Source organism: Coregonus clupeaformis, chromosome 4 (assembly GCF_020615455.1).
Source record: "Coregonus clupeaformis isolate EN_2021a chromosome 4, ASM2061545v1, whole genome shotgun sequence".
Classification (NCBI taxonomy): Eukaryota; Metazoa; Chordata; class Actinopteri; order Salmoniformes; family Salmonidae; genus Coregonus; species Coregonus clupeaformis.
The window spans coordinates 18,403,255-18,429,923 of NC_059195.1; the positions used below are offsets into that span (position 1 = coordinate 18,403,255).

At 41.8% G+C, this 26,669-nt stretch overlaps 1 protein-coding gene across 1 annotated transcript; it reads left to right on the forward strand.

Annotated features, from left to right (window-relative positions):
* On the forward strand, nt 1–23,580 carry ifih1 (interferon induced with helicase C domain 1). Its single transcript, XM_041864730.2, has 16 exons — nt 1–711; nt 9,898–10,072; nt 10,304–10,504; nt 11,068–11,139; nt 13,518–13,732; nt 15,085–15,295; nt 16,376–16,593; nt 17,746–17,847; nt 17,989–18,112; nt 19,680–19,895; nt 20,006–20,262; nt 20,499–20,648; nt 20,929–21,090; nt 21,250–21,443; nt 21,687–21,780; nt 22,351–23,580. Exons 1-16 carry the CDS (start codon nt 280–282, stop codon nt 22,543–22,545), a joined length of 3,018 nt encoding a protein of 1,005 aa, XP_041720664.1. The 5' UTR covers nt 1–279; the 3' UTR covers nt 22,546–23,580.
* Nucleotides 23,581–26,669: the final 3,089 nt, after the last annotated feature.

A 26,669-nucleotide genomic window follows, 5' to 3' on the forward strand; every position in this document is an offset into this window, starting at 1 on the left:
TGTTTACCTTATGCCTAACCTTAAATTAAGACCAAATAGCTGATTTTAAGTTTTCATGAATATTGTGACTTTGTGGCTGTGGTAACTAGTGGAATCCAGACTGCAGAGGGAGAACTGAAACTGAAACTGGTTGCATTTCCTGAGAATAGAATCTCGGTTGACGCATGTTGATTTAACTATTTGCACTACAGTTAGCCTACTCCTCCGTGTGCTTGTCTACGGTACTCAGGACTTTGAAGTGACCAAGTATTTCGTGTATATCTCTGATCAACCTGATCGATGGCCTCTAACGCCGCCAACATCAGTCTGATTGAGGACTTCAGACCTAGGCTACGGAAACTCATTGAAGTCGAGTATGTGCTGGATCTCCTGAATTTCTTAGACAATGACCACAAGGACTTGATCCGAACTAAGGCGAGAAAGGAGAGCAATCTAAAGGCAGTGGATCTACTTATTGATACAATCATCAGGATCCGGCCACATCCGGACGGTTGGTTCAGGGAGTTTGTGGATGCACTGTCAGCTGGGGGTTGTAAACATGCGGCCATCTACGTGGAGGATAGCCCGCCAAGTCCTTCTCTGGAGGCAGAGAATGACTACTGCGTCAGACTTATTGAACTTCTGTCTCCAAGTCTTTTGGGGATGAAGACTACTGATGTTTGCTTGGCCTGTTTTACTAGAGAAATTCTCACCAAAGAGGACCGTGAAATTGTAAGTAATTGTATGTGTGTAGACTGTATGAGCCATATGGGATCTTGTCCATAGCCTAAACTCTTATTAAATCAGATTATTGATGATGACCTAAATGCACGAGAAGTGTGCAATTTCGGCTGGCAATCGGGGCGTTCCTGCACGGTAATATTCTGGATTTCCCCTGATTGTCTGTGCGATTAAAATGTGGGTCAAAAGGGAAATAACAGTATTATGTGAGTTTTTAACTAGCTACCCAGCCAGGTCGTTCAAGATTGACGTCGAACTTGGACGTATATCGATGTCCTGAGAATGTCTGGAAATGCCTTCAAAACTGGCCACTAGGGTTTTGCTAGAGTTGAAAGAGAGCGACCCAGCTCTATGTATTTTACTGGTTTGTGACTCTCTGACACCGCCCAGGTTAGAGGGGAATAAATCAGCCCAAGAGTTAACACGCACAGGAACTTTAATCACACACAGGAGAAGATGAACATGGTTATGTTCTTGGGTATGTAAATGGTTATATACATGGGTATGGTTCTGTAATGGACAGAAACAGAGATATAATAAATATGCTATACAGGAGATAAATACACTGGCCTAAATAGATATTTGAAAAGTACGATAGAATGGGATAGAACAACAAGGACTGTATCTAATAATAACCATAGTAACACCCGATTAATGACTAGCATGGCAATAGCATATTAAGAATAATGGCAAGGATTATACAAATGGTAGGCTATTGCACAGCAACACATAAGAGCAAGGACACATCATTGCAGACAATATCAGTAGTAACATAATAATAATAGGAATGAGAACTACATAGAATACTGCTCCTCTACATACTGCAATGATAACAAGAGCGAACCCAACTTACTTTGTAGTCACACATTCCATGCACATATGTCCACTCACAGACTGGAATAACATCATTCACGTATGGGCAATATTTACTCCCTTGAAGAGCATTGGTCAGGTTGGCTAGCCAATCAGGGCCTAGAGAGACTGCATGGCTAGAGCGTGCACAGGGGTGAGACACTTGGCTATTGTACAATTGGCTGAAGCCATGAGCTGGAGGAGATACTGATCTATTATGTGAGGTGGAGAAAGGGTGAGGATTGGTGAGAGTCAGACAGCACTGCTCCAGCCACACATAAACAACAACACACACAAGTGCCCTTGGCAGGGGGGTTCTGTAGTGGTGTGGGTGGGGGTGGTGGATGGACATAATCCCTTGGCTCTGGATCAGAAGGTGAATTTAATGTTATAACCCTATCCCAAACCCATATCTTCACCATTCAGAATGAGTGCCTAAACGGAATGTTTTAACCCTGTCCCAAACCTTGACCCTTACCTTAACCATTCGGAATGAGGGCCTAAACTTATTCCTTAACTTTGAAATTTGACTTTGGAGAAATGGAACGATACAGAGCAACAATCCCATGACTCTGGATCAGAAGGTTTCATGTTCGATCCCAGTCGTGGACACTGGTTTTAATTTTTATATTGGAACCCTACCCTATTTGACCTTTGGAGAATTTGAATGATACAGAGCAGCAGGAGCAACAAAAACACGTAGAAATTTGGCTTTTGGAGAATGTGGATGAAAGTCTAATTCTGCAGTGAGACCTTGTTGAGCTACCGGTGTCACCCCCGCCGCCTGCCTGCTGTGTACCGGAGTCCTTCTAGAGATAACTATCTAGCTAGCTAGCACACAGTGTCCTTCGCTCCCACCTGCCCTCGCCGCCATTAACAGAACTGCGGGAAAACAGTGCCTACAGGCAGGGGGCGAAGGACACTGTCTACCAGTGTCCTATCTATCATTAGCTAGATATATACCTATCCCACCTGCTGTGTACCGGTCCTAGCTAACTAGCTAGCTAGCACCCAGTATCCTTTCCTAACACCTGCCCTCGCCGTCGTTAACAGTACTGCGGGAAAACAGTGCCTGACAGGCAGGGGCGAAGGACACTGTCTACCGTTGTCCTAGCTAGCTACCGTTGTCGCAACTGTCGCCCCGTCTCTTCTTCTGTAGGCGGTTGGCATCCAACGTTATGGTCCATTACCACTACATACCAGAGCACCCCGTCTCCCGCCTGTGTACCAGAGTCCTAGCTTAAAAATGGACCAATAGACGTATAAAGAGGGTTTCCTGAAGGTTAAATCCATATGAATTCAATCACTTTTTGACAGCATCCCTTTTGAAACTTTCCATTCATGTTTGCCCATGGAAGAAGTGGTTAGAAAGTGACTTTTTGAACATGAATGCCAAAACATTCAGGAGATCGAGGTCCTCAAAGTTGACCCATTTTGGATACCCAACCATACCATGAGACATCCATGTCTTCATCACTGTAAAATAATAAACGTTTGAGTTTGATATCAAGAGCATTATGTGTCTCAACCAATGGCGGGCACAACACAAAAACTTCAGATGTAAAATACGGTCTAAGCTACAACATATGTGAATCAGAAAAAAATATTGAGTTTACGCATTTTTCGATAAGTGACATTTAACAGTAAAACATTTTTTTTCAAGGAATTATAAAACAGTTTGACAACCCTCTTTGTAAGCTTTTAAATTATATATAAATCTCAAAGGATTATCTTTTCCAGTGATGAAGACATTGATGTCTCATGGTATGGTGGGGTATTCAAAATAGGTCAACTTTGAGCACCTTTATCTCTCAAATGTTTTGTCATTCAAGTCCAAAATGTCAATTTCTTAGCACTTCTACAATGGGCAAATACAGTGCCTTCAGAAAGTATTCACAACCCTTGACTTTTTCCACATTTTGTTGTGTTACAAATTGGGATTAAAATGGATTTAATTGTTTCAACGATCTACACCAAATACTATGTAATGTCTAAGTAGAAGAGATATATATACACTGCTCAAAAAAATTAAGGGAACACTAAAATAACACATCCTAGATCTGAATGAATGAAATAATCTTATTAAATACTTTTTTCTTTACATAGTTGAATGTGCTGACAACAAAATCACACAAAAATTATCAATGGAAATCATTATCAACCCATGGAGGTCTGGATTTCAAAATTAAAGTGGAAAACCACACTACAGGCTGATCCAACTTTGATGTAATGTCCTTAAAACAAGTCAAAATTAGGCTCAGTAGTGTGTGTGGCCTCCACGTGCCTGTATGACCTCCCTACAACACCTGGGCATGCTCCTGATGAGGTGGCGGATGGTCTCCTGAGGTATCTCCTCCCAGACCTGGACTAAAGCATCCGCCAACTCCTGGACAGTCTATGGTGCAACGTGGCGTTGGTGGATGGAGCGAGACATGATGTCCCAGATGTGCTCAATTGGATTCAGGTCTGGGGAACGGGCGGGCCAGTCCATAGCATCAATGCCTTCCTCTTGCAGGAACTGCTGACACACTCCAGCCACATGAGGTCTAGCATTGTCTTGCATTAGGAGGAACCCAGGGCCAACCGCACCAGCATATGGTCTCACAAGGGGTCTGAGGATCTCATCTCGGTACCTAATGGCAGTCAGGCTACCTCTGGCAAGCACATGGAGGGCTGTGCGGCCCACCAAAGAAATGCCACCCCACACCATGACTGACCCACCGCCAAACCAGTCATGCTGGAGGATGTTGCAGGCAGCAGAACGCTCTCCACGGCGTCTCCAGACTGTCACGTCTGTCATGTGCTCAGTGTGAACCTGCTTTCATCTGTGAAGAGCACAGGGCGCCAGTGGCGAATTTGCCAATCTTGGTGTTCTCTGGCAAATGCCAAACGTCCTGCACGGTGTTGGGCTGTAAGCACAACCCCCACCTGTGGATGTCGGGCCCTCATACCACCCTCATGGAGTCTGTTTCTGACCGTTTGAGCAGACACATGCACATTTGTGGCCTGCTGGAGGTCATTTTGCAGGGCTCTGGCAGTGCTCCTCCTGCTCCTCCTTGCACAAAGGCGGAGGTAGCAGTCCTGCTGCTGGGTTGTTGCCCTCCTACAGCCTCCTCCATGTCTCCTGATGTACTGGCCTGTCTCCTGGTAGCGCCTCCATGCTCTGGACACTACGCTGACAGACACAGCAAACCTTCTTGCCACAGCTCTCATTGATGTGCCATCCTGGATGAGCTGCACTACCTGAGCCACTTGTGTGGGTTGTAGACTCCGTCTCATGCTACCACTAGAGTGAAAGCACCGCCACCATTCAAAAGTGACCAAAACATCAGCCAGGAAGCATAGGAACTGAGAAGTGGTCTGTGGTCACCACCTGCAAAACCAGTCCTTTATTGGGGGTGTCTTGCTAATTGCCTATAATTTCCACCTGTTGTCTATGCCATTTGCACAACAGCATGTGCAATTTATTGTCAATCAGTGTTGCTTCCTAAGTGGACAGTTTGATTTCACAGAAGTGTGATTGACTTGGAGTTACATTGTGTTGTTTAAGTGTTCCCTTTATTTTTTTGAGCAGTGTATATACACAGTCGTATGAAAAAGTTTGGGCACCCCTGACAATTTCCATGATTTCCATTTATAAATAATTGGGTGTTTGGATCAGCAATTTCATTTGCTGATCCAAACATTTCATTTTGATCTATCAAATAACTGATGGACACAGTAGTGAAATGAGGTTTATTGGATTAACAGAAAATGTGCTATATGCATCAAAATGAAATTAGACAGGTGCAAAATTTGGGCACCCCAACAGAAAAATCACATCAATATTTAGTAGAGCCTCCTTTTGCTAAAATAACAGCCCCTAGACGCTTCCTATAGCCTCTAATGAGTGTCTGGATTCTGGATGAAGGTATTTTGGACCATTCCTCCTTACAAAACATCTCCAGTTCAGTTAGGTTTGATGGTTGCCGAGCATGGACAGCCCGCTTCAAATCATCCCACAGATTCTCAATGATATTCAGGTCTGGGGACTGGGATGGCCATTCCAGAACATTGTACTTGTTCCTCTGCATAAATGCCCAGGTAGATTTTGAGCAGTGTTTTGGGTCGTTGTCTTGTTGAAATATCCAGGTGGTCTGTGGGCTGTTTTTGACCGTTCTCACCATCCTTTGCCTTTGCCTCTCCAATATTCTACTTGGCCTGCCACTTCTGGCCTTAACAAGAACTGTGCCTGTGGTCTTCCATTTCCTCACTATGTTCCTCACGGTGGACACTGACAGCTTACATCTCTGTGATAGCTTTTTGTAGCCTTCCCCTAAACCATAATGTTGAACAATCTTTGTTTTCAGGTCATTTGAGAGTTGTTTTGAGGCCCCCATGTTGCCACTCTTCAGAGGAGAGTCAAAGAGAACAACAACTTGCAATTGGCCACCTTAAATACCCTTTCTCATGATTGGATGCACTTGTCTATGAAGTTCAAGGCTTAATGAGCTCACCAAACCATTTGTGTGTTCCAATTAATCAGTGCTATGTAGTTACAGGTATTCAAATCAACAGAATGACAAGGGTGCCCAAATTTTTGCATAGCCTATTTTTCACATCTGATTTAATTTAATACAACTTAATATTGCTACACTAAAAATCTTTGTCTGGACAATACCCCAGTACTCAGCTTTTATTAGAAAATGAATGGCATGCCACTGTGATCATTTTTCTGTGACGACAGAGTAAATTATTATGCAGCCTCAGAGGGGTGCCCAAACTTTTTCATACGACTGTATATAAAGTGCTGTTAAAAAGTATTTGCCTCCTTTCTAATTTTCTCTACTTTTGCATATTTGTGATACTGAATGTTATCAGATCTTCAACCAAAACCTAATATTAGATAAAGGGAACATAAGTGAACAAATAACACAACAATTACATATTTATTTCATTTATTTCAGAAACAAAGTTATGCAACACCCAATTCCCCTGTGTGAAAAAGTAATTGCCCCCTTACACTCAATTACTGGTTGTGCCACCTTTAGCTGCAATGACTCCAACCAAATGCTTCCTGTAGTTGTTGATCTGTCTCTCACGTCGCTGTGGAGGAATTTTGGCCCACTCTTCCATGCAGAACTGCTTTAACTCAGTGACGTGTGGGTTTTCAAGCATGAACTGCTCGTTTCAAGTCCTGCCACAACATCTCAATTTGGATTAGGTCTGGACTTACCACATGAGGGAGGAGGATGTCTTCCCTGTAACGCACAGCGTTGAGATTGCCTGCAATGACAACAAGCTCAGTCCGATGATGCTGTGTGACACCGCCCCAGATCATGACAGACCCTCCACCTCCAAATCGATCCCGCTCCAGAGTATAGGCCTCGGTGTAACGCTCATTCCTTCGACGATAAACGCGAATCCGACCATCACCCCTGGTGAGACAACCGCGACTCGTCAGCAACGGTGGGTTTGTGCTCATAGGCAACGTTGTTGCCAGTGATGTCTGGTGAGCACCTACCTTACAACAGGCCTACAAGCCCTCAGTCCAGCCTCTCTCAGCCTATTGCGGACAGTCTGAGCACTGATGGAGGGATTGTGCGTTCCTGGTGTAACTCAGGCAGTTGTTGTTACAATCCTGTACCTGTCCCGCAGGTGTGATGTTCGGATGTACCGATCCTGTGCAGGTGTTGTTACACGTGGTCTGCCACTGCGAGGACGATCAGCTGTCCGTCCTGTCTCCCTGTAGGGCTGTCTTAGGCGTCTCACAGTACGGACATTGCAATTTATTTCCCTGGCCACATCTGCAGTCCTCATGCCTCCTTGCAGCATGCCTAAGGCACGTTCACGCAGATGAGCAGGGACCCTGGGCATCTTTCTTTTGGTGTTTTTCAGAGTCAGTAGAAAGGCCTCTTTAGTGTCCTAAGTTTTCATAACTGTGACCTTAATTGCCTACCGTCTGTAAGCTGTTAGTGTCTTGCCATAGATTTTCAAGCTGATTTTAAGTCAAAACTGTAACTAGGCCACTTGGGAACATTCAATGTCATCTTGGTAAGTAAATCCAGTGTATATTTGGCCTTGAGTTTTAGGTTATTGTCCTGCTGAAAGGTGAATTTGTCTCGCAGTGTCTGTTGGAAAGCTGACTGAAGCAGGTTTTCCTCTAGGACTTTGCCTATGCTACATTTTTTGCTCTATTCCGTATCTTTTTATCCTAAAAACTCCCTAGTCCTTGCCGATGACGATCATATCCATAACATGATGCGGCCACCACCATGCTTGATTATATGAAGAGTGGTACTCAGGGATGTGTTGGATTTGCCCCAAACATAATGCTTTGTATTCATGACAAAAGTTCATTTCTTTGCCAATTTTTTGGCAGTATTACTTTAGTGCCTTATTGCAAACATGATTCATATTTTGGAATATTTCTGTTCAGACTTCCTTCTTTTCACTCTGTCATTTAGGTTAGTATTGTGGAGTAACTACAATATTGTTGATCCATCCTCACAGCCATTAAACTTTGTAACTGTTTTAAAATCACTATTGGCCTCATGGTGAATTCCCTGAGCTGTTTCCTTCCTCTCCGGCAACTGAGTTAGGAAGGACGCCTGTATCTTTGTAGTGACTGGGTGTATTGATACACCATACAAAGCTTAATTAATAACTTCACCATGCTCAAAGGGATATTCGTTGTCTGCTTTTTTTATTTACCCATCTACCAATAGGTGCCCTTCATTGTGAGGCATTGGATAACCTCCCTGGTCTTTGTGGTTGAATCTGTGCTTGAAATTCACTACTCGACTGAGGGACCTTATAGAAAATTGAATGTGTGGGGAACAGAGATGGGGTAATCGTTCAAAAATCATGTTAAACACTAACTTATTATGTGACTTGATAAGGAAATGTTTACTCCTGGACGTTTTTAGGCTTGCCATAACAAAGGGGTTGAATACTTATTGACTAAAGACATTTCAGCTTTAAATGTTTTATTAATTTATACATAAAAACATATTATTGTGTGTAGATCAGTGGCACAAAGTCTCAATTTAATCCATTTTAAATTCAGGCAGTAACACCATTTCTGGGGGAAGTCAAGGGGTGTCAATACTTTCTGAAGGCACTGTATGTATGGAAGGTTTCATTCAAATAAAAAGGGGTGCTGTAAAAAAGTGATTGATTTCAAATGGTTTTATCCCACATGCAGGAACGCAATTGCGCCCTTCTCGGTACACAGGTGGGAGGCGGGGGTGCTCCAGTACAGTAATGCACCAGGACGGTAATGCACCGTAACGTTGGATGCCAACCGCCGATAAACGCCACAGAAGAAAAGGCGGGGGCGACAACGCCACTAGCTAGCTAGAACTCCAGTACACAGCAGGCGGGAGAGGTAGCTAGCTAACGATAGCTAGGACACCGGTAGACACAGTGTCCTTCGCCCCCGCCTGTCAAGCACTGTTTTCCCACAGTTCTGTTAACAAAGCTGAGGGCAGGTGTTCGGCAGACGAGAGGAAAGGGTACTGTGTGCTAGCTAGCTAGTTAGCTAGCTAGAACTCCGGTGCACAGCAGGCGGGATAGATAGCTAGCTAGCTAACGATAGCTAGGACACAGGTAGACCGTGTCCTTCACCCCCACCTGTCGGGCACTGTTTTCCTGCAGTTCTGTTAACAACGGCGAGGGCAGGCGGGAGCGAAGGACACTGTGTCTACCGGTGTCCTAGCTATCGTTAGCTAGCTACCTCTCCCGCAGGCGGGAGTGTACAACAGTGGTGTACAGAACGGCATCTCTGAATGCACAACTCGTCGGTCCTTGTCACGGATGGGCTATTGCAGCAGACAACCACACCGGGATCCACTCCTATCAGCTAAAAACAAGAAGAAGTGGCTCCAGTGGGCACGCGATCACCAACACTGGAGAGTTGAGGAGTGGAAAAAGATTGCCTGATCCGACGAATCCCAGTTCCTGTTGCGTCATGTTGATGGCAGAGTCAGGATTTGGCTGAAGCAGCATGAGTCCATAGCCCCATCCTGCCTAGTGTCAACGGTACAGGCTGGGGGCGGTGGTGTAATGGTGTGGGGAATGTTTTCTTGGCACACGTTACTTCCCTTGATACCAATTGAGTAATGTTTTAATGCCCCGAAGAATTCTGGCTGTTCTGGAGGTAAAGGGGGGTCCATCCCGGTACTAGATGGGTGTACCTAATAAACTGGCCATTTAGTGTATTAATGTGATACATCTCTGGACCAGATGAGGGCAGACTATTGCCACTAACTGTACTGCAGCTATTGATGTGAGTACATAACTCTCACATTAGCCTATATTTAACCCATTCTATTTCTGTTCTAGATATTAGCTGAATGTCAAAACCGAGGAAATATGAGTGGTGCTCGTGAACTTCTCAGGAGAATCGTGAGATTCCCGCCAGGATGGTTCTCCATCTTCTTGAAGGCATTACAGGACACTGAACACCCTGACCTGTTTAAAGAACTGACAGGGGAGACACCTGGTGATAACCTGATAGGTAAGGATTCATAGATTGCCCATATATTGCCTTCATGCTAGCCTAAACCATGCTCCTTTGAACTTGAATAGATGTTGTGAGGAATAGTAGCTTTGAATAAGTTGTAAATATTGACTAGCCTATCCCTGTCTTTTTCTCATCATTATATAATTTATAACATGATCAATACCCCAGATATGATGGTATGATGAGGGTGGTTGGTCTTTGAAATGTTCTGCTTCCTCATTCTAGAGCCAGTGGTGGGTGTGAGTGATGAGCCAGGTGTCCTGATGGATGTGAATGACGCTCCAGGGAATGTGGACCACATGGTGGAGGAGGGGGGGCCTGTAGAAGCAGCAGAGAACTCTGTTCTCCCAGAGCAGGAGACACTGGACAGCAGTGTGACCAGCATGCATCTGGATGAACCTTCAGAGGCTGCCCCAGAAACTGCAGGTGCAATATAACAGAGTCATACCCTTTCACTGACCTTTATAGCCTTGATCATGAGAGTCAAGGTTGTAGTACTGGGCCTTTTGTTCATAAAGCGTCTCATAGTAGGAGTGCTGATCTAGGGTCAGTTTTGCATTTTAGATTATAATGAATGGACACTGGGGGGGACCTGTTCATAGAGTGGCTTTTTATTGTCACCAGCACAAGGTGCACCTGTTTAATAATCATGCTGTTTAATCAGATTCTTGATATGCCACATCTGTCAGCTGGATGGATTATCTTGGTAAAGGAGAAATGCTCACTAACAGGGATGTACACAAATTTGTGAACAAAATTAGAGACCAATAAGCTTTTTGTGCGAATGGAACATTTCTGGGATCTTTTATTTCAGCTCATGAAACATGGGACCATCACTTTACATGTTGCATTTATATTTTCTTCAGTATAAAATCTGTGTAAACAAATGTTAAGCCATTAAACTGAAAATAACACATTGAGATGGATGACTAACTTTTGAAAATGATTAACATGTCAGTTGTGTAAATAATTATTGTTTGATTTTTTAGACCTATACAGTGGCACAGAAGAACAAGTGGAAAACGGGCAACCTGAAAATAGCTTGAATCTCTCAATGTCAGGTAATGTTTAATTTACCTTGTTTTCCTGTTCTGTTTCATATGCAGCATTTTGGGGAAAATAGCTCAACCCCTAATCATTCTTTGAACAAAAGTTAGATACTGTATCTGACATGACCTTAGAAAATAATGCAGTTGGATTACATGTTAGATTCATAGCAGAGGCTCTTTTTAAAACAGTTTGAAGTGTTGCTAGTCAACAGTCAATCACAAATATAGTCCTACTGAACTCCACCTTGTACAAAATGGGGAACCATCAAAGTCACACTTGAAGGGGAGTTCTAAGCCACCCCTCACTATAGTCTGCAGTCCGCAGCTCTGGATTAAGTTAGCATTAATCTTGAAATGATAATGGTGGAATCAGTTGAACACTTTTGGGAATGAGTGATTAAATGCAGGAAATATGTAGGAGAGGGAGCTTGCAAAGCTTGCTCAAAGGAAGGCCAAATGTGCAATGGAATCCAGTCTGCTGTTCCCTTCATACGTTTACCTCAAGTTCTTCACTCAGTCAAGTTTCCTGAAAAGTTGTTTCTTCTCAACCTGCTGTGATGTTAGTCTTATATTGCATCATGTCCTCATAACATTCTTTGAAAGCTCTCTTCATTGTTTTATGGATTTAAAACATTCCATAATATCTTTCAGGACCATCTATTGAATTTCAAAACCAGGTGTTGCGCTGATGAATAAAATAATTCAGATCACTAAAAATAATGAGATGAATTTGTAATTATAGTAAAGTTTAAATAAGCATTGTTGCTCGTATTTTAGTTAACATTTTGAATATGATAGAATGAAAGGAACTTTCAATTGGTTTTCCATTTGGAGGAGAATCCATAGTTTGGGTAAGAGAGAAATGGAATGAGAGACAAGTTTGAATGGAAGAGTTCCTAGAGCCTATACTATTTGGCTCATTTGGCTCATGTGTATCATGACAAGCCACACAAGTTAAAAGAGGACGGAGCATAGCCAAAGATCCCAATTGCAAACACATGCTATTTAGACTCCGTATAGGGACTAAACGAAGAGTTGGATGTTGTTACATGGTTATGATTCAGTAATATGAAATAGCATTTTTCCAAACAAAAAATGATTACTTTCTCCTCAAAACTGAATTTAGTAAAGTAAATTCCCAACACAACTCTGCAAGCATCAGGTCAAATAGAAGTGGTGTTTCATTTCACTTTCATCATCACATTTGTTTAGTAATATGACCTGTCATTGCTTTGTCTACATAGATAGGTCTTGGTTTTCCAGGAAGACTCTCCTTTCTTGTTCATATCAGGAAGAGGCTTGAATGTATGTTAGACAGCGATGCCTTGGGTTCATAATCTTTCACACGCTTGAAATCAATTTAAGTATGAAGGAACATGCCCTTTTAAAGGCAACACTTTTACTTTTCTCACCTCACATAAAAAAGGTGACTGATTAGTTCACTTTAATAGGCTTTTTTAAATCAGCCAATTGATATTTATGCCATGAATCCGCCAGAAGGGGTCTGTGACATCATGATGATGTCAGGTGAGCTAACAAGAGGACACAGCCAGGTGAAGCGTAACACACCGATGCGGACAGCTCCTGTCACTCAAACCAGCCTCTGATGACACCACAGTGTGTCTGTTGCATCGCCTTGATTTTGAGTTACTCTCAATCTTGCTTACATTACTCTGCTATCAAGACCGTGAGTCACCATATTCAGCTACATGTTGGGGATTTTTTATTTATTTAGCTACTCTGGAAGTTGGGCAGAATGCCTGATGTGAGCAGATCCAATACATATGGGGTTATGGTGCGTTTCCATAAACCAGTGGTATGTGTGCTCTGCTGCTTAAAGAAGACATTGGGAGTACTTAATTAAAATACAGTATATTGCATTCTGCTTTCTCTATCAGACAGAAAAACAGTGTGTGTGGGATTCATATCTTATTGACATGATATTAACCATGACTAATAGAGGAATTTCCTCTAATAAGTCTGGGATTTACTGACCAGGAGACCACAATGTTCACTGTCTATTTCCTATTGAGTTTAGGACACCATATCTCTCCATCTCCATAGTTTTGTGTTGCAAGAGTCCAATTTAATAATGTTACTTCAGACAAGACTGAGACCTCTAACATACAATGTATGAGTAGGGAGATTAAAACGTTTTCCATGTAGTTATACACTGAGTATACAAAACATTAAGCACACCTGCTCTTTCCATAACATAGACTGACCAGGTGAATTCAGGTGAAACCTATGATCCCTTATTGATGTCACTTGTTAAATCCACTTCAATCAATGTAGGTGAAGGGAAGTACACGGGTTAAAGAAGGATTTTCATGGTGCTGATGTGGACAATAGTTTTGATCTGAACCTCTCTCCTCTGCTCTACTCTACAGGCTGCGCTGCTGCTGAAAGCCCCCCAAAAGCTGACATTGTTCTTCGAGATTATCAGATGGCCGTGGCCAGGCCCGCCTTGGAGGGAAAAAACATCATCATATGCCTCCCAACAGGAAGTGGTAAAACCAGAGTTGCTGTCTATATTACCAAAGAACATCTGGACAGCAGGGGGAAAGAGGGCCGACCAGGGAAAGTGGTTGTCTTGGTTAACAAGGTACTCCAGTTTCCCATGTAATGTCCTGTGCACACAACCTGTCTGTACTGTATGTGTGTGTATTGTAACATACTGTAGCTTATAGAGATCACAAAGAAAGCTGCTAGCAAAGTACAGTACAGTACTGGGCATGACACAGTTAGTCTCTCTGCTCTCCACAAATAATTATGTTAAGAGTAATAAAATACACCACTTTACAACATTTCAGTTTGGAACAGACATTCCCATGCATTTTTTCTATATTGGACAAACCATTGTCATATCACATCTAGCACGGTTCACATGTAGGGTAAAACCTATTTTCTTCTCTATATAAAGGGTTGCATATAAACAGTGCTTGGACTTAAATACAGTCTCCTGAGTGGCGCAGTGGTCTAAGGCACTGCATCGCAGTGCTAACTGTGCCACTAGAGATCCTGGTTCGAATCCAGGCTCTGTCGCAGCCGGCCGTGACCGGGAGACTCATGGGCGGCGCACAATTGGCCTAGCGTCGTCCAGGGTAGGGGAGGGAATGGCCGGCAGGGATGTAGCTCAGTTGGTAGAGCATGGCGTTTGCAACGCCAGGGTTGTGGGTTCGATTCCCACGGGGGGCCAGTATAAAAAAATATGTATTCACTAACTGTAAGTCGCTCTGGATAAGAGCGTCTGCTAAATGACTAAAATGTAAATGTAAATGTAAATAGGTGCCAGTACTCATTTTGGGTGCCGGTACTGTTTATATTTAGGTGCAGGAGCTCCACAATACTTTTGAGGTGCAGGAGCTCAAGCAGTAGAAGAATGTAGGTGCCGGTACTCCGCTCCGGTGAGCTCCTGCCCAAGTCAAGCACTGTATATAAACAATGCACATCCCTACAAGTATGACTGTGTTATGAAGTTACTTTTGAAGTTACTTAGTGTTCGTTTTCTCAGCATATAAAAAATACATCCCGACCCAATTTGAGAAATTAATTCAATAAAACCCACCACATGATATGCATCTTCATTGAAGTAGAAATAACCTTTCTAGTGCTGTTTTTGGCAGGAAAGTGAGTGTTTTCCTCCGAGTACCTTCCCAAACTAAAAACCACTAAATATACCATCTTGTTGCACACGTTATCGTAACACACGGCCAATTTAAAACCCTCCGTCAAACAAACTCCACCACTTCAGTGTTATCAGTCTAGTCTGAACAATATTTCTTATTAACTCTGTTCATAAGTAGTTTTACTTTCAAACATAAACTGTGCATATGCACCAGCTAAGTACATACTGACAGTGAGAAATACAGTATAGCATTCTTTTTAGAGGCAGACCCTCACATATTGAATGTGAATAATCTCTAGTCTTTGTAATAATGATATGTTCTCCTTCAGGTGCCCCTGGTAGAGCAGCACTACTCCACAGAGTTCTGGAAGTTCCTTAAAAACAAATACAGAGTTGAGAGGGTCAGTGGGGACTCCCAGCTCAAAATCTCCTTCACAGAGATTGTCCAGAAAAACGATATCATCATCTGTACAGCCCAGATTCTGGAGAACTACTTGGAAAGGGCTCACAGTGGAGATGACGATGGGATTAAACTTTCAGGTTTGACATCATTTTCTTGAATTTAGTTGCCTAATTACTACATCTGGGATGGGAGTAAAGGTAATGGGAAACATATCTACAGGTAGCTAGGCATGTTTATGCAAATGTTCGACTGTGGGTTTTATCTCCACCTTATTCCAAAGTCAGTTTGTTGCCCACAGCTATGGACGCTAGCGGGGTTTGGAATTGGAATTGAAAGTAAACTGACTTTGGACTCATTCTGAGTGCGTTTCCTCTGAGAATTCATTTGACAGGTTCTTGTCAGTCAGTTGCTTCCGGCTCTCCTGCTTGCTCTTGCTGGCACTCGCCAGTCCAAGGTGGAATATCCCTCAGTGTAACATATGCTGTTTGTTGAAATGCCTCGAGGGTTAGGTTTTTTCTGGTGCTTTCCAGGCCACACGTCTGTTCAAGCCATCAGTGTGTGGCTGATCAAATTCACATGAGAGCCTCTGTCACTGCATCAGACTGAATGTTCCACTTCAGACTCTTATACCCTCTGGGGAAGGGATTTGTAGCACTCCTATTTAAAGTTGTATTTGTGAATGTTCATACCTCATCACACTCTAGCGACATAGCAGTCATGCAGTGTGGTGGAAACTGCATCATAGACTTCCTAGAAAAGTGGTGGTTAGTCTGGGAGGGCCTCAGACACAGAGGCAGTCCAGGGAGGGTGTAATTTGTGGGTGTCAATAAGCCACTTGTATATTTACAGCACTAGCATTATGGGAGATAAAACAAAGGTTTTGAATACAGGTAGTAAAGCTAGAGCAAACTATTGTTCCTAGGAACCCTACAGCAATGTAACCAGACCCACGGCACAATGTAATGGGAAAATCAGGAGACAAAGTGACCAGCAGACCAAGCTGGCCTCGGCAGAGGCTTTTCTACAGTCTGAGGGTCAGACGGTTATAGATTGTTGAATGAGTAATAGCAGGAATGTTTATGATTTGAAATATACACCAGATGTCTCCTATATGCATTATATGACACGTTCTTATGTTAAACCAATGTATTTAATTTGTCTTTCTGTTAACTTCAACAATCGCATGAGTGTATTTGCTCCTTATTTCTGTTGTGTAGATTTGTCACTGATTGTGATCGATGAGTGCCACCACACACAGAAGGGAGGAGTCTACAACCACATCATGATCCGCTACCTGAAGCAGAAGCACAAGAACGCCAAGTTAAAGAAAGAGCAGAAGGATACGGTGGCCATCCCACAGATCCTAGGCTTGACCGCCTCACCTGGCGTCGGGGGAGCCAAGAAAATTGAGAAAGCCGAGGAGCACATTCTACGAGTAAATAACATGCACTACTAGGCTACATCTCTCCTTCTTTCTCATTCTCTCTCTCTAGACATACACCCTCATCATTCTCATTCTTGCCTTCCCTCTGTTCATTAAACAATTTCCTCCCTCCCTGTCAAGCACTTTGTCCTTCCCTCATTCAGTTGGTACTCTGCTCAGTGCTCACCCCTGCTCAGCCAAGCTGTTTCCAATGTTCCACATGGCCTCCGCACTCCAGGCAGCCGTAAACCTCACCATGCCTCTTTTAACCATGCCTACTTTCTTTCACCACACAGGAAAATATTGGAAACAGCTTTTGGTTTGAACTCTACAGGTCACACTGAAGTGGTGACGCAAAATAGTTGTTATTGTTGTTTTATTTTAATATACTTAGTGGTGTAAAGTACTTAAGTAAAAATACTTTAAAGTACTTAGGTCGTTTTTTGGGGTATCTGTACATTACTTTACTATTTATATTTTTGACAACTTTTCCTTTTACTCCACTACATTCCTAAAGAAGATAATGTACTTTTTACTCCATACATTTTCCCTGACAGCCAAAAGTACTCGTTACATTTCGAATGCTTAGCAGGACAGGAAAATGGTCCAATTCATGCACTTATTAAGAGAACATCCCTGGTCATCCCTACTACCTCTGATCTGGCAGACTCTCTAAACACAAGTGCTTCGTTTGTAAATGGTGTCTGAGTGCTGGAGTGTGCCCCTGGCTATCCGTAAATAAATAAAAATTAAACGAGCAAATCGTGCCGTCTGGTTTGCTAATATAAGGAATGTGAAATGATTTATACTTTTACTTTTGATACTTAAGTATATTTTATCAATTACATTTACTTTTTGATACTTAAGTATATTTAAAACCAAATACTTTTAGACTTTAACTCAAGTAGTATTTTACTGGGTGACTTTAACTTTTACTTGAGTCATTTTCTACTAAGGTTTCTTTACTTTTACTCAAGTATGACAATTGGGGACTTTTTCCACCACTGAATATACTGTGTGATTGATTAATAGAGCACTACTTTGGAAGTATTGCATTGCTAAGCATTGTGACTGATCTTTATTACAGATGTAGATGGTTTCTAATAAATGTATTTGTTTTTATGTTTTTGCTCATTCCTTCAACTCATGTTCTGTCTTTTGTAGATCTGTGCAAACTTGGACGCATACAAAATAATGACGGGGAACCTTGGGGAAAACAAAAAAGAACCGCACAAAAAAATTGACACTGCTGAAGAGAGAAAGGAGGTACTCTTTTAAAAAATTCCCAGTAGAAAGAGAAGTATACATATTTTTTCATGAAAATCCACATAATCCTGAGTTTTTTAAGTGTGTAACAGTGCAGACTTATATTTATGTACTTACATCTGTATAATTATCTCTTGTCAGGATCCCTTTGGCGATGTTATCAAAGGAATCATGACTGCCATCCACATCCATGCTGAACTGAACCCTACCTGCGACCTAGGCACACAGAATTATGAGCAGTGGGTGGTCCAGAAAGAACAAAATGGTGAGGGAACACATTTATTTTCATGTTCTTTTGTACTGGAGGGCTACTGATAAGAGGCGCAATCTAAATATTTTTTAACCATTCTTCATACCAAGTGTCATAGCTGAATAAATAGACACCCTGTCATACCCCAAAAGTATACTAAACAAAAATATAAATGTAAAGTGTTGGTCCGAATTTTCATGAGCTGAAATAAAAAATCCAAGACATTTTCCAGATGCACAAAAAGCATTTTTTTCTCGAATTTTGTGCACATTTGTTTACATCCCTGCTAGTGAGCATTTCTCAGATGCCAAGATAATCCATCCACCTAACAGGTGTGGCATATCAAGAAGCTGATCATTACACAGCATGATCATTACACAGGTGCACCTTGTGCTGTGGACAATAAAAGGTCACTAAAATGTGCAGTTTTGTCACATAACACAATGTCACAGATGTCTCAAGTTGAGGGAGCATGCAATTGGCATGCTGACTGCAGGAATGTCCACCAGAGCTGTTGCCAGAGAATTCAATGTTCATTTCTCTACCATAAGCCGTTTTAGAGAATTTGGCAGTACGTCCAACCAACCTCACAACCACCGACCACGTGTAACAACGCCAGTCCAGGACCTCCCCAGCTGGCTTCTTCACCTGCGGGATCATCTGAGACCAGCCACCCGGACAGCTGATGAAACTGTGGGTTTGTACAACCAAAGGATTTCTGCACAAACTGTCAAAAACCGTTTCAGGGAAGCTCATCTGCGTGCTCGTCATCCTCACCAGGGTCTTGACCTGACTGCAGTTCTGCGTCGCAACCGACTTCAGTGGACAAATGCTCACCTTCGATGGCCACTGGCACGCTGGAGAAGTGTGCTCTTCACGGATGAATCCTGCTTTCAACTGTACCGGGCAGATGGCAGACAGCATGTATGGCGTCGTGTGGGCGAACGATTTGCTGATGTCAACTTTGTGAACAGAGTGCCCCATGGTGGCAGTGGGGTTATGGTATGGGCAGGCATAAGCTACGGACAACGAACACAATTGCATTTTATCGATGGCTATTTGAATGCACAGAGGGAGGTCGGAGACCTGGCTGTGTGGTGCCAGGATAACAACCTCTCCCTCAACGTGATCAAGACAAAGGAGATGATTGTGGACTACAGGAAAACATTAGCATGTTTGGGATGCTCTGGATCGGTGTGTACAACAGCGTGTTCCAGTTCCCAAAACTCCAGTAACTTCGCACAGCCATTGAAGAGGAATGCGACAACATTCCACGGGCCACAATCATCAGCCTGATCAACTCTATGCAAAGGAGATGTGTTGCGCTGCATGAGGCAAATGGTGGTCACACCAGATAATGACTGGTTTTCTGATCCACGCCCTTTTCTAAGGTATCTGTGACCAACAGATGCATGTCTGTATTCCCAGTCATGTGAAATCCATAGATTAGGGCCTAATGAATTTATTTCAACTGACTGATTTCCTTATATGAACTGTAACTCAGTAAAATCTTTGAAATTGTTGCGTTTTATATTTTTGTTCAGTGTACATTCCTAAGCGATTTATCTATGTTTTCCTACAGCTGCAAAAGAGGAGAATCAAAAAGTGCGAGTTTGTGCTGAGCATCTACGGCAGTACAACGAGGCTCTGTACCTAGGCAAAACCATCCGCATGTGGGATGCCTTTAGCTTCCTGGACAAATACTTTGACGAGGAGCTGAAGAAGAAAGTGGCCCCAGAGGACGAGGAGGCCATCATTAAGACCGAAACAGAAATATTCCTTTTCACACTCTTTAAAGGTAGCTTACTGTACATCTAATGTTTTTAGTACATTGTAATGTAGCCCTACATAGATATCTGGGAGTTTAACTATTTTTCACTGCTTTCTTCAAAATCTACTTTCTTGCAGATAGCAAAGTGAAACTGCAGGAGTTGGCTAAGCTTCCGCAGTATGAAAATAATAGCCTATCTATGCTGAGAACCAAAATCCTGCAAGAGTTTACAACTAGAGAAAAGGCTAGAGGGATCATTTTCACAAAGACCCGTCGCAGTGCCATCGCATTAGCTCAATGGGTTCAGGAGAACTCCAAGTTCGAGGAAGTCGGAGTAAAAGCTTGCCATGTGATTGGAGGAGGAGGCCAGAGTGTAGTGAAACCAATGACTGCTGTGAGGGCACTTTTTCCCCATTTTACAAAGGCTGGCTGCTAGACAAGTCTGCTTTTTTACTTAAATAGATTACTTTGAAAACATTTACTGTTAAAATGTACTTAAGTGGATGATTGTAGTATTACATCAAAGTGGTTCATCTTTGTTTGACTAATGCACACCGTCATACATCCTCTGCTGTGAAAAAGTTGTGCTTGTATTCAATAATTTATTTTGACCACATTTGTGTTTTTCAGGCAGAACAAAGGGATGTTTTGAACAAGTTTCAGCATGCGGAGATCAACTTGCTGATTGCAACAACAGTGGCTGAAGAGGGTCTGGACATAGCAGCATGTAACTTTGTGATACGATATGAGCTTGTGACCAATGAGATCGCTATGATTCAGGTCAGTGATTTAAAGGTTAACTGGCTTTGCCAAAAACATGTCATTATTAGTCAATATCCACGGTGTCATTATTAACTAAGAACTATGAACTTAGATTCTGTATTGTCTGCTAACTCTTCGGCATGCGCCACATGAGATTTTCAAATAAATAGTATTCACTGGTTAGCAGACAATGTATTCACTGTATAACTCAAACCGCATTATCATACTGTTAGCATGACTTCAAGCGCTCACTGCCATGGTTTAATGAGAACATGTTCATTGTGTTTGTGTCTTGTAGGCCCGAGGCAGAGGCAGAGCTGAGGACAGTAGTTACACCTTAGTGGCGGGGGAGGGTTCTGGGGTTGCTGAACGAGAGAGTGTCAATGAGTACCGTGAGAAGATGATGAGCAAAGCTATCGATAAAGTCAAGAAATTAGATCAAGAGGAATATGAGAAGAGAGTAAGTCTCCTCTCAACTCTTAACTGCCAGCTTGATATTAAATGAAATGTTTTCCTGCAATTGAGAAAAATAATTTAAAGATTTGATTTGATTTCTTAAACCTAGTTGAGTAATGTCAAAAAAGTATATACTAATTGCGTTTTAATTGTTTGTTGCTAGATTAAGGAATTCCAGATTCAGGCGATCATGGAGGAAAGAGTGCGAACAACCAAGAAGAAGCAGAAAGGAATGAAAAAGGAGAGCCCGTCCAAAGTGAAGTTCAGCTGTAGAAGCTGCAACAAACCAGTCTGCTCTGGGGAAGATGTCGAAATCATTGAAAACATGCACAGAGTCAACGTGACACCCCAATTTAAGTATGTTCTGTTGCAAACAGCTGTCCTCTTGTCAAAGTAACCCAACCTGTGCAAGTTTGTAGCCTAATTGACAGTACACAGTTGTTGGTAAAGATGTGTTGTCATACACACATTCTAGCATTAGAAAACTAAAAGATATACCCCAAACCTATATTCACATTTAAAATGCTTGCCTTGAGTCCGCATACAGCCCCTCAACCACAGATTTAAGTTATGAAACAATGTCTGATTTCTCTTTTGCAGGGAACTTTTCATTCAAAGAGAAAACACCTCACTTGTTCAGAGGCTACTGGATTACGAGACCAATGGTTTCATAGCATGCAAAGACTGTGGACAGGTAGGCCTATGTCCTGTCCTAATTCTGTAAAGAGAGAAAGATGTTGGTGTTGACCTATAATAGACAACATTTGACGTTAAAGTCTGAAAGGTACTTGCTCATCTAGCAAGTAAGGAGTTTTTTTGGTTGCCTGAAGATTATGATCACTTGCCTGAACATGTAAATTTGCTTTTTACATGAGGAGAGACATATAATGTATTACCTACCTTTCACCTACACATAGCAGAGGAATCAGAAAGATCAGTACTGGAATTCTTTATATTTTGGTTATCAGTAAAAGATTCTCAGAGCAGGCTCAACTTGCCCGACTGCCATAAATGCCATGAATTGTCTATCTTTCATTTAAACAATTGGGAGAAACCCAAATGATCCGTTTTAGGCTACTAGAATTATTTCTGTTTGGTTGTTTTCAGAGAAGGCCTGACTGCTTAGTTAATTTGCCCCAGGCAATAGGGCAACCCTTAATGTCAATCCCTGAATAGATATTCAAACATTTCAATCTATATCTACTGGAAGTGCATGTTACAAAGCTAATGCCAATTGTCCACTCACATCGATTTCATCCTGCAGAGATGGGGTTCAATGATGCTCTATCGTGGAATCGAGTGTCCTTGTCTTCACGTCAAGAACTTCCTGGTGACGTATGATGAAAAGAGGAAGAACATCAACAAGTGGAACGAGCTGGGTATCCAGTTACCTGCCTTTGACTATGCTGAACATGCTCGATCTGTGGCCGAAAGCTCAGAAGATGAAGAATCAATGTAATAATATGGTAACTACAAGAATTGCTGGCGAATAGTAATAATCAAAACAAATGCATGCGTCTCCCTGTATCTGTGGTAGTTGGATTTAATAAATCAGCCTTACATTTTCACTGGAAATTACACGTGCAAGCTTTTAACTAAATGACTTTGCTTTTATCTTTTTAATTGTGAAAAGGGTTATTGATGCAGTATGATATGGGGGTTTCAGGTGTCTTTTTTTAGTTTTAAGAAGTTGCTGATTTTAATTAAATGAATCATTGTATTAAATGTATTGACAATGACTAGCAGTAAATGTTGAATCAAATGAATAATGTGCTTGTATGATTGAAAAAAGGATCATGGAGAAAATATGACATTTATTTATAACTATGTGCCCTAGATATCTCCATGCTTAATCACTGACGTGGGAAAACTGGTTTAGCAGGAAGAGAGATTACTAGTTGAATATGCTGTGCAAACATTTTCTTTTCTCCATTTTCTTTTTCTTTAAAAACATTTCTAATCTGTGCTCCTAGATGAGCTGTTATTGTGTCAGACACCGTAATTTGCTTCCATCAGTAACAATGAAGGTAGACACTGCATACATCATGAATGGATCAAACTAAAGATGATATTGCACTTCTTGACACACTTCCTCTCCCTTGGGATCCGCTGGTGTTTTCCCGGACCCTATGGTACTTTCTTACTACAGTGCACCTGTCAGCACACATGTTCATGTTAGATCTGACATACTGTAGACGGGTGTTTTTTTTGTGCACTTTCTGTAAATTCACTTATTACTTTGCCAATGTCGCAGGTGTGACCTGTCCAGGGATATGGTGATGTGTTGGCATGGCTACTGTGATTCGATAGTTCAGGGAGTAATCAAAGGAGAGAATATGAGAGCTTGCCTTATAGATTGTACCAATAACTTTGCCACAAGGTTTCTTCATTGTTTTGTTTAATCCTAAATGCATAGCTTTCTAAATATTTCCAGAATACAATTCCTGCCATGTGTAAAGTGAATGAGGAGACAATAAATTGAGCAGACATTTTGCTTCGATGTGTGTTTGCTTTCAATCCTCTGTCACTTGGCACACACCTGCATTTCATAAACGGTATATACTTTACAGATATACAGATTGTTTATTTATTCCCAAAATGCATAGAACTCCACAACTTGCAAATGTATTATATATAATTACAAAGGTTACCCATGTTCACTGATAATAACTGGACTACTTATGATATGTGGTTAATGTAAAAGCCACTTCCTAACACTTAACAAATTCAGCGCCCTCGGAAAGCTATGTGGGCTGCTGACTTTGAGGAGGCATCCCTGTGACTAGTAAGCATTTCCAACTCTTCCTTATTGTTGCATCCTGGAGTTCAAGGGAAGCCAAGTTCAAATTTAATTGGACAGAGTAATATTTATTTTTGGTGCTTAAGTTACGGTTTAAGACTTTTTTCTGCGTTATGTTAATTATTTGACATCCAGAGAGTACGAAGAAGTTGACTGTCATTCCACATCAGCAAACTTATGAGAATCCTCAGGTTGAGATCTGCATGTCCACTCGCCGGTGAATGCCGATACAGAATCGGTGCAACTATGGTCAGTAAAACTAATGCACATTAGAAATACATACAAATTATGTTTTTTAATTAATTAATTACATTAATATGTAGGCCTAGTCATATTAATAAGGCAATATACAAACTTACAGTGGGGAAAAAAGTATTTAGTCAGCCACCAATTGTGCAAGTTCTCCCACTTAAAAAGATGAGAGAGGACTGTAATTTTCATCATAGCTACACGTCAACTATGACAGACAAAATGAGAAAAAAAAATCCAGGAAATCACATTGTAGGATTTTTAATGAATTTATTTGCAAATTATGGTGGAAAATAAGTATTTGGTCAATAACAAAAGTTTCTCAATACTTTGTTATATACCCTTTGTTGGCAATGACACAGGTCAAACGTTTTCTGTAAGTCTTCACAAGGTTTTCACACACTGTTGCTGATATTTTGGCCCATTCCTCCATGCAGATCTCCTCTAGAGCAGTGATGTTTTGGGGCTGTCGCTGGGCAACATGGACTTTCAATGGGGTTGAGATCTGGAGACTGGCTAGGCCACTCCAGGACCTTGAAATGCTTCTTACGAAGCCACTCCTTCGTTGCCCGGGCGGTGTGTTTGGGATCATTGTCATGCTGAAAGACCCAGCCACGTTTCATCTTCAATGCCATTGCTGATGGAAGGAGGTTTTCACTCAAAATCTCACGATACATGGCCCCATTCATTCTTTCCTTTACACGGATCAGTCGTCCTGGTCCCTTTGCAGAAAAACAGCCCCAAAGCATGATGTTTCCACCCCCATGCTTCACAGTAGGTATGGTGTTCTTTGGAAGCAACTCAGCATTCTTTGTCCTCCAAACACGACGAGTTGAGTTTTTACCAAAAAAGTTCTATTTTGGTTTCATTTGACCATATGACATTCTCCCAATCCTCTTCTGGATCATCCAAATGCACTCTAGCAAACTTCAGACGGGCCTGGACATGTACTGGCTTAAGCAGGGGGGACACGTCTGGCACTGCAGGATTTGAGTCCCTGGCGGCGTAGTGTGTTACTGATGGTAGGCTTTGTTACTTTGGTCCCAGCTCTCTGCAGGTCATTCACTAGGTCCCCCCGTGTGGTTCTGGGATTTTTGCTCACCGTTCTTGTGATCATTTTGACCCCACGGGGTGAGATCTTGCGTGGAGCCCCAGATCGAGGGAGATTATCAGTGGTCTTGTATGTCTTCCATTTCCTAATAATTGCTCCCACAGTTGATTTCTTCAAACCAAGCTGCTTACCTATTGCAGATTCAGTCTTCCCAGCCTGGTGCAGGTCTACAATTTTGTTTCTGGTGTCCTTTGATAGCTCTTTGGTCTTGGCCATAGTGGAGTTTGGAGTGTGACTGTTTGAGGTTGTGGACAGGTGTCTTTTATACTGATAACAAGTTCAAACAGGTGCCATTAATACAGGTAACGAGTGGAGGACAGAGGTGCCTCTTAAAGAAGAAGTTACAGGTCTGTGAGAGCCAGAAATCTTGCTTGTTTGTAGGTGACCAAATACTTATTTTCCACCATAATTTGCAAATAAATTCATTAAATTCATTTTTTTTTTCTCAATTTGTCTGTCATAGTTGACGTGTACCTATGATGAAAATTACAGGCCTCTCTCATCTTTTTAAGTGGGAGAACTTGCACAATTGGTGGCTGACTAAATCCTTTTTTCCCCACTGTACCTAGAGATATTGATAGCATGTCAGTGAGTTCTCCTCCAAGACTATATTATAGGCTACTTTATAATTCACACAGAGCTTTTTGCAACATTGTTTCACCCTCATCTTTAATAACCGTGCTACAACAAGGTGCTTTGGGTGGTACTTGGGGGTTGCTGTCGTCATCACGTTAATTGTCCCCATGGCAATATATCTGAATAGTAAGTTGCTTTATCTTATCATTCATGGATGATTTCAACATTTAATTTTATGAGAAATGGTTTTATTTCAATCTGTAAACAATTTGCACATTATGGTGTCCACTGGGTAGCTTATTATGCATATTTGCTGACCAAAGACCCTTCAAATGGATGATTGTTCAACTTCACCAAGTTCAATTTAGTCAGTCATCATAAATAGCCAACACAACTCTGATTTTAGGATTCAAATTAGTTTGTTGTTCACTGAAACTTCCAATATGAGCATTAATTAATTAGTGTTGAGAGTTCTTAGAATTCTAGAAATCTTTACATTTCCTGTATCACTAAATCCAAAGATGAGATAGGATGGGGTTTATTGAACCACCAATGTGAACATTTCAAATTCAAGTAGGCCTACTACATGCAATACAGTATACTGATAACCATGTGTTGCCACCAAGTGATTGCTATTGCCTCTGTGGATGCTGTACAATTTCCAAGGATTTGTTGAACATATCCACTTTTGTGGCAGTACTAACCTATTGTTTGATTATCTTCAGTCGTTGATTTGAGTAAAATGCATTTGTCACTAATTCAAGTTCATTTTTATTTAATGGAAAGGACGGAAGACCCACGAGTCCTTTTACCCTGGCAGATTATTTCAATGACACCATTAGGTATA